Below are 8,435 nucleotides of genomic sequence, written 5' to 3' on the forward strand. Positions count from 1 at the left end.
GATTTGAGGCCAAAGGGAGCGATTATGACCGCAAACTTGGGGTCAGGGTGAAATATCCCAAATGGCGGGGGGAATAATGGAGTGTGAACTCCTGTCGTCAACTGTATGACGCTTGGTGGGCTGCCAAACAGGGACAGGGGATAGCATAATATCCCCTGTCCCCCCAAAAATAATCTGCAAGGTTTTTTATTACGCTCCCACATTTTTGTGGACAGCCAAACGGAGCCTAAGATTTTGTCAAAGGAGGCATTCACAAATTTGTTATATCCAGAGCGCTTGTCATGGTCAAGTCGTTGCATCCAAATCGTTTGCTTGTCTCCAGTGCTTGTGTAAGGAACTAGCACCACCGCGCAGGATTGCACAGAGGTTGGCAGTAGACACCGACATTTTCACAGTGGTTTCCTCATCATTTGTATCGTTGCTAGTTGTCAATGAGTTATCCGGGTTAGTTCCCTTGAAGTCCAAGATCTTCAACAAAAGATAAAGTTTTTTACGTAGGCGGCCGATCATCTGCTGCTCGACTGATTCTGCACAAATCAAGTGGTAGACGGTAACCTTCTGGGTTCCAAGAAGAGTCGTAGAGGACGACCGTGTGGGCCGCAGTGAGATTGATGCCAAAGCCACCCGCTTTAGTGGAAATCAAGAATATGGGTACGACAGGTGGAGACAAATATCCATGTGATCTGAGAGTATTGATTGTTTTGGATCGCTGGAAAATGTCAATCGCCAAGTTATTGTGTTTTGAATAATGCTTGGATCCTTCCTCAAATTTTCTGGTTTTGTTATGTAGTAACTTTATTTTAAACTTCACACCAAACTGTAAAAGCCAGACCCAACTTTAAACAAAACCTTGAAATTGACTTCCGCCCGGGATGTCTTTGTGTCACGACCCAGCGCTCGGTCGGCCTCTCCCTGCCCGGCCCATACTGGCCGAGGGCAACGGCCGATGGTCATGGCCTGGGGTTGGTAGGGTAAAGAAGATGCTCTGGTTCTGAAAATGAACTCGGTATTTCTCTAACCCGACTCCTTCACCCCCTACTGGAGGAAATTGGCTCCGGGGGTGGATTTAGCCTTGGGCCTCATCTGACATCTGTCAAGATGCACCATGTGGAAAGGATATCAAAAATATGGAGTTGACCTCGGTCAACGAAACCAGAAAATTTGACAAATCATCCAAGCTTTATTCAAAACACAATACGTCGAGCCACAGGAGTTGATCCATCCAATCTGAGCCGACTCTGAGGTAATCGGTTTGTCTTAAGCTCAAAAAATCCTCCATGGATGAGAGATGCGAAAAAATCAATCTGATCAGAGTCCAGAAATTACTTTCAAGCTTATTTTCTCAAAAAAATGGAGTACCATGCAGAGCCAGGAGGATCAATGAAGATATTTTTTTGTTTCGAAGCCGCTGAGGCGTCCGGGAGTCTTGGGTTCTCAGATGCATGTCCCCTGAACCATGGCAGAATCGACAAGAATAAGTCTGTTAACAATCAAATGGACAAAGCAATACTTTTGGACAAGTATCGATCGGCCATTCCCAGCATTGACAGGCATTGGCCTTTAGATCTTCGGGGGTAGCCATGACTACAAAGTCGATCACCCATTTCCGGCCAACCGGTTCGCAGGCCCATTTTTGAACTGACTGGATTTCTTTGACGGCTGGTTGGCGATCAAGATCTTCGAGAGCGAGAATTGGAGAGAATCGCTTTTTAGCAAAGTGATACGCCCCAGGAGGCCGGCGGAGGTGGTTGGAAAGCAGAGGGGATGAGTTCGAAGAGTTTGTAATTACAATGAGGTCTGCTGACCTCTTGGGTTAGCCGGTCAAGGGCCTGTTTGGCTTGGATATAAATCACATCCTGGTATTTCTCTTTATCATCAAGAGTTAGAGACCAATCTTCATTTTCATATCAAAGTGATCAAGCCACGGAAGACGGGAGCGGGCCAGGTCAAGCTAGGTGTTGGGTTGCTGACTGGCAGGCGACGTTCAATGCGAGTGATGACACTCTAGGGAGGTATTCCGGGTGGATAGGATCAATTCAGGATTGAGCACAGAAGTCGAGAGAAGCTTTGGAATCTTTGGTACCGAGGCCAAAGAACCAAGCGGGTGCATGTCTTTTCCTCACTCTTACATACATAGCTTGTTACCAAAAGTTAAACCCCTATAACATTTTTTTTGGATTAAATCTTAAAACATATCGGGACATAAATAAGAAATAGAGAAAAATACCCTAGCGGCAACAGGAAACGGTTACCAACGTGGGTAACACGCAAAAAATCGATACAGTAGCGATAACGTAGCTACCCTGTGTTGTGAGTTGTATTGGGACCGATGGAATAAATGAGCAAGGAGGACGAGAAGAGCAAGACGGTTTGATGAAAAGAGCATAGTGCGGATGACGAGAGAAGAGCAAGAAATCAATGAAAAGCAAAGGGTAGTGTGATTGCTAGTAGTTATAGGGTCGACGTAAAGTCTTGTCCAGATCCAAGGAGGGAGTGTCTGAGCTCCGGAATGATCGGAGAGATTCATCCTGCAAAACAAAAGCTAATAAGAATCTTATTCGACTTGGGCAGTACTTGTGCTAGCCTGCTCACAGGTTTGATTGAACACCTTCTGGGTTCTGCTTGACTATTTTTTTGCCGCTCGGCGTTTGGCTGGTTTCTGGGGAGGTTTGGGTGCGGGATGTTGAGATGGGTTCGGGGAAGGTAAGGGTGACTGAGGTGTCTGTTGCTCGGGAGCCCTCGGATAGAAGACTGGGGTCAATTTTTTGATCCATGCTTCGGTATTTGGATCGCGATTATCGTGAAGATTCAGCAAGTCGTCTGGTATCGCGGTAATCAACCGCTCTAGCCCAGCGCGCATTTCAGACGTAAGGCAAGCGATTTCGCCCAGACCAAGAAACTGGTAAGCAACTCTTCGGCCGTCAGCAGGTTTTTCCGGCTTGTTTTCCGGCTGCTTCCAGGTTACCTTACCAGAGGTGGCTCTCAAGCTGAATAACAGAATAAGATAGGGATTGTTGATGCCTTCAATTCCCGCAAAGCTTTTGGACCAGTGGTGACTCTTATCCATGCGAACTGGACCTTGCCTATTTTGTGTTTGAACACCACAAAATGTGATGTTGCTTAATTTTAGGTTTGAAGATTGAGATGCGGATGGAGGTGCGAGATAGATGGTGAAGAGCTCGTCAAGACCAGGTTGCTGACTTCTGCATTCCACCGCAACACCTCGGTATAAAAGCTCCAAGAAGTCAGTGGCGCTGGGTGTGTATGAAATCCGGGTAAAGTGATTGAAAAAGATCCGCCCGTTTTTCAAGAGTGTGTTTCTGTCATCTGGATTGATACAGTCAAATTCCATGTCGCTTGGGTTTCTGCCGCTCAATGCCTGAAGGAAATCTATCAATCGCACTGAGTATCCATTTGGGATCGAGTCGGTGTTCTTGTGAGGAATTGGCTTTGTTTTCTGCATAGCGCGTATCAAGATCAATCTCGTCGCCATTTCTCCGGCGTCTCCGAGGGCAACGAGTCCTTTGCTCACCGCGGAAGCAAGAGTATTGATGCACTCGATCCAACGCTCATCGTCGGATGCAAGAACTCTGTTAGCCGCTGATGCATAGACGAACTGCGGGGGATAATCGCTGACAATCATTTCTCTCTTTGGGTCGATAAACATACAATGCGCCGCATGACTAGCAACAAGCTCCGAGTTGATCGGCGCATGTAGAGATACCCGAGTTTGTATGATCGAGCCCAGAATGGCGAAACATTGCGGGCTAGACAATGCTTCAGGAGAAGCCGATCGAGTCTTGAACAGTAATTTTGCCTCAGCAATCATCGCCGTGGTTTGGACGGCTTCTTTCGGCGTTTTTATCATTGCACCCTTGAAATACAGCCCATAAAATGGGCAGCCATAGCTAAAGAGCCGTTCGGGCGATAGCAAATCCTTCCACGAGCTGGGCTTCTCTTTTGGGACAAACGCATCAAGTGCTGAGATTTTGTAGATTGGCGCAAATAAATCAACACCAGCACCGTGGAACCTTGTGCTGGGGTCTCGGTCTAGGGCAGGATTAAAGTTGGCGACGCGGGAGGTCGTATCTGTGAAAACACTAAAGAACCCCATTGCGGAAGGTATTCCCGATAAAGCTCGACGAAACACGCCAAAGTATGGAATCTGGAGTTGTTCGTCTGTATGATCTATCAGGTTGCTGGCTTCGTCTATTGCCAAGAGGACTTTGAGATTTCCATGTTTTGTAGATTCCATAATTTCATCCACTTCTGATACCGCAGCAGCGAGTTTGTCCCTCGTGCCTAGGTCACCTGTTTGTATGTCCTCCCAAGTTAGGTTCGACTGTGAGCTGGTTTTCATTTTCAAGTTATTCAATTCGTATTCGACCTTGGCATTGAATTTATCCTTCGGAATATTGTTCATTTGAAAACTGTAGTCGAACCACTCAGATAATTGCTCTTCCAAGCTTTTAGTACGTATATCGGGTCGTTTGAAAAAATCATACACCGCCTTGAGAATTGCGATGATTAGGTAGGAATAGTGCTGAATCATGTTCGGTATTGGTTTCACTGGGGTAAAGTGTGTAGCAAGGTTGGAACGAGGGGGCTGGCCAGTGGATTTCTGTTTCCGGAGACAGATATACACCACGCACACGTGTTTAGCCAGCTCCTTGAGCAAGCGGGTTTTACCGGTCATTGTCGGGCCGATGATTGAAGTGTAGGGTGCTTTGTATGCATCTTTTTTCCATCGACCTGCATAAAGTTGTAGAGTTTCTAGGGTTGGGATAACAATAAGATCGTGTCCCTGATATTCTGCGTCGAACCCTTGCTGGACGATTTCGGTCGACCAGTTGATCTGTGGTGTCGCAACTATCTGTTCGGCGGCGCTGGGAAACCCCAGTGCAACAAGCATCTCTTGATCAGTCAATACAGAAGCGTCGCGCTCGGGGAATCGGACAAAGTAGGCACGCCGGATCAGTGTCTCCGTCCTATCGACATGGTCTTTTTCGTTTATTCCAAGCTCCTTTTGGAGCAATTTCCAGGATCCCGTTTCCCCTGCGGTAAAATCGCTCCAGCGCAAGGCAACAATTGCGCGGCGTGCCGTGGCCAGGTTCACAAAGTCAAACACACTGGCTAGTTGGTCGGTGTGCTCGTGCACCTTTTCCACTTCAGATTTTTTTAGGAGTATGAACTAAGATCAGTTTCTATTCTGTAGCTCGTAATCAACCAAAAAGAATCACTTACGTCCAGCAGTGTCAAGAAGGTTTTTCCAAAGATCGTCTGGTTTCACGTGTTCGGAGTGGATTTCCACAAAGAGCTCGCGTTCATCGTCAGTTTTTGATGATTCGGGTTTGGCTGGAGTAGCTTTCGATTTCTCCCTTAACTGCTGAGGTCGGACATGGAGATTTCAACATGTACATACGTATGTAGGAAGCAGAGGTGAAAACTTACTAGGGCCATGGGGACGGGGAAAATCAATCGGAGGGCGAGAAAACTGGACTGAGCTGGATCTGATGCGAGCGAGGGAGTCACTTGTAGATGTTGGTTGTTGTTGAAGGTTGAGAGGTCAAGAGCTGTCAAGAGAAGTATTGGTGCTGCGAAGGATTGCACTGCGTTCGGCCGGTTTCAGTGCCATCGACGCCCCGGGGGAGGATCGGTTGGCGAGACTTTCCGCTGGGAGATCACAGCCGACCCGCCGAGGACGACCCAGCGACAGCGACTGAGAGCATCTCCGACGGACTCGCTACACTACACCACTGTTCGCAGTCGACGCAAGCTTAACGTAAAAGATTGTGTCAGCCCGACCTCCCCAACCCCACCAAAAAAGTTTGGTGGCCGACCTGATGTCTCTACGCGGGAGGCCGTCGGAGCCGCAGTCGGCATATCTACCGATGTTGGCCTTGCATTAAGGTCCGACATCGGCATATCATCTGCGTAGGCCTTGCGCAATGACACTGCATCAGCACAATTTTGACGCAGGCCCGACGCAATAGGAAATTCATTGCGCCGGGCTTGCGCAACGCCAAATTCATTGCGCCGGGCTTGCGCAAGGCAGAATGCACTTCTGTTGGGTTGCTTGAACATAAAACTCTTGATGTGGTTGCTGATCAACATTCCTTGGGCATATGGCCATTAGGTGATTCATGGAGTTGATAAGCAGGGGGGTATCATCCTGGCACTGGCAGGTGTGATTTTGGGAACAAATACAGAAGATACTTTGGTCTGCCCAGGAGGAGACTGCGAGTGGACAAACACTAGGAAGCTGGAGATGTATTGCAGTGTGCTGGCATGTACGGTACAACAGCCTCCACATTTCAGCCTTGTCCGTCTCAAGAACGGCCATGGGTTCCATGCTTGGTACAATGGCTACACACTCATACAGGCTTCTTGCTCAGGGGGCACTCGTTATTGCATGGATATCTGCACCCAATCTTTTGATTGTTTTTGAAGCATATTTGGAAGAAATTTAATCTTAATTTAATTTCATTTTCATTTTAAAATCTTTTTAGTTCATTTCAAAAAAAAAACAAAAACAAAAACTCACATTTGTGTTTACAATTGCGCCCTTCATATTTTGAGCTCAAAAGATCTAGATCACCACTTCAGAGTATAGGATGATTGGAGAAGTAATTGTGAGAGTTGGTAGCCAACAAACTGTGAAAATTTAGAACTTTCAGGCACAAGAAATAAGAGGGCTAAGATGAGTATTGATAAAAACTCAAGGATTGGGGCAGTGGGGATGACTCTCTGCGGCTCAGCGGGGCGCGGAGAAAGAATGAGGAGAACCAATGACCTGCAAATTGCTTGTTGTATGCTAGGTTTAAATAGACTAACAACAAGTGGCCAAAATGTGGTTAGAAGAAAAAACAAAAATAGATGAACATGTAACAAGTTTCAAGTATACTATCTCAGAGACTATGCTTGATACGCGTATGACAAAATGTTATCTACTACTCACCGTTCTAGACTACATGGTGTGATAAATTCTGTACTAACAAAGATTCTGGCAATGCTTGGGAATGATATGAAACAAGTGTTAGAGGTGAAAGTAAGCAGCAAAATTCCAAGACAAACCATAAAATGAAAGCTAAGATTGCAGGCTATAAGTCTGTTTACTCAGTATTTTTTATTTTATGAAACACTACATCTGTCAAAAAGAAATTGAAAAAAGATTAGCGTTTTTTTATAAGCAAATCTCAAGTCTGTAGGTTCAATGGTGTGACATTGGAGATGACAGCCTTAGCTAAGCTTGCAGGGCACCCATTCCAAAGCAGCTCATCCCCTTGGAATTCATCCCTCAAGAGAAACTCAGGAACAGAAGCACCACGTCTAAAACAAAATCTTTCACCAGAATTACATAGCCTGATCTCTTAGAAATCTCTTTACTGCCTGATAGAGTATAATCCATCTCCAAAATGTTGAGAAGTACTAGGGAACTTGTGGGAATGCTCTGCAAGTCCTTTGCACTGCATATTTCAAATACCCTGCCAGGGGTTGTAATAATGTTGTAACCGCTGCGCTGCGCTAGAAAAAGCGGTCATTTAGCGCAGCGCAGCGCTTACACCGCTATGTTCAAAGGGCATTTAGCAGAAGCGGTTGAAAAACCGCTTCCGCTAGCGCTAAATTTAGCGGGGTACTGCTTCATCCTGAGGGGTGGCAGCGGAAGCGCAAATCCGCTCCGCTATCCGCTAATTTAGCGGATAGCGGAATTTCATTGTGTTTTGAATGTCTTTTAACATGATTCAAAACTATTTTTGAAAACCGCTGCACTACCGCTGAAGCGCAGCGGTTTAGCGCTACGTGGGCGCTTTTTTGAGCGCGCTACAAATCACTGTTTTTTCCTGGGATAAACAAAAAGCGGTTAGCGCAGCGGCACAAAAACCGCTGCGCTAACCGCTTTGCTACGCTAAACGCAGCGCAGCGGTTGCAACGTTGGTTGCAACACTGAATTCAGTACTATCTTTGAACAATACTATACTCTGTAGGGTATTATACAATTTTTTAATGGTTAAATTGGCTGTATTCTAAATTTACCACCCTCCTAACTGTGGTGTGGTAAAGCACTGCCCACATTGGTCCAACTGGAGGGAGGTTGGGGTTCCCTACGGGATATTGCCCCCCCCCTCCATAAATAGAGGGACTTGTTCACATGATTTTGTGAGAATTCCAGCTCAGGGGAACATTGTCTAACTCATGAATTGAGGAAGACATCTGGAACCAAATCAGCTGCAGAATCTGGTAAGCGAATGCAAACCACTTCCACAGTCCAAATCAGCGCCCCGGGGTTTGTGAAACTGAATTCATCTTCTTGATGTAAACAGACCCAAAGCACATGAGCAGCAAGGTTAGTCTCATGGAAAATCCTGGCCCACAACCACTCATTGACAGAACCTCAGTTACTGCCAAAGGTAAGCAGCTGCAGTGATCTTAAGAAT

The 8,435-nt window shown here is 46.3% G+C and overlaps 2 protein-coding genes across 2 annotated transcripts; both read right to left on the reverse strand.

Annotated features, from left to right (window-relative positions):
- Positions 1-1,483: 1,483 nt before the first annotated feature.
- On the reverse strand, positions 1,484-2,110 carry PtA15_2A132 (uncharacterized protein; the record flags this gene model as incomplete). The annotated part of the gene is made up of 3 exons (XM_053166122.1): positions 1,484-1,705; positions 1,806-1,894; positions 2,098-2,110. 3 exons carry the CDS (start codon positions 2,108-2,110, stop codon positions 1,484-1,486), a joined length of 324 nt encoding a protein of 107 aa, XP_053017375.1.
- Positions 2,111-4,499: 2,389 nt separating this feature from the next.
- PtA15_2A133 (uncharacterized protein) lies at positions 4,500-5,729 on the reverse strand (the record flags this gene model as incomplete). The annotated part of the gene is made up of 5 exons (XM_053166123.1): positions 4,500-4,621; positions 4,753-5,166; positions 5,245-5,386; positions 5,452-5,609; positions 5,693-5,729. The coding sequence occupies 5 exons, from the start codon at positions 5,727-5,729 to the stop codon at positions 4,500-4,502; spliced, it is 873 nt and encodes a 290-aa protein (XP_053017376.1).
- Between the last annotated feature and the right edge of the window lie 2,706 nt (positions 5,730-8,435).

The sequence above is a fragment of the Puccinia triticina genome, chromosome 2A (genome assembly GCF_026914185.1).
Source record: "Puccinia triticina chromosome 2A, complete sequence".
NCBI lineage: Eukaryota > Fungi > Basidiomycota > Pucciniomycetes > Pucciniales > Pucciniaceae > Puccinia > Puccinia triticina.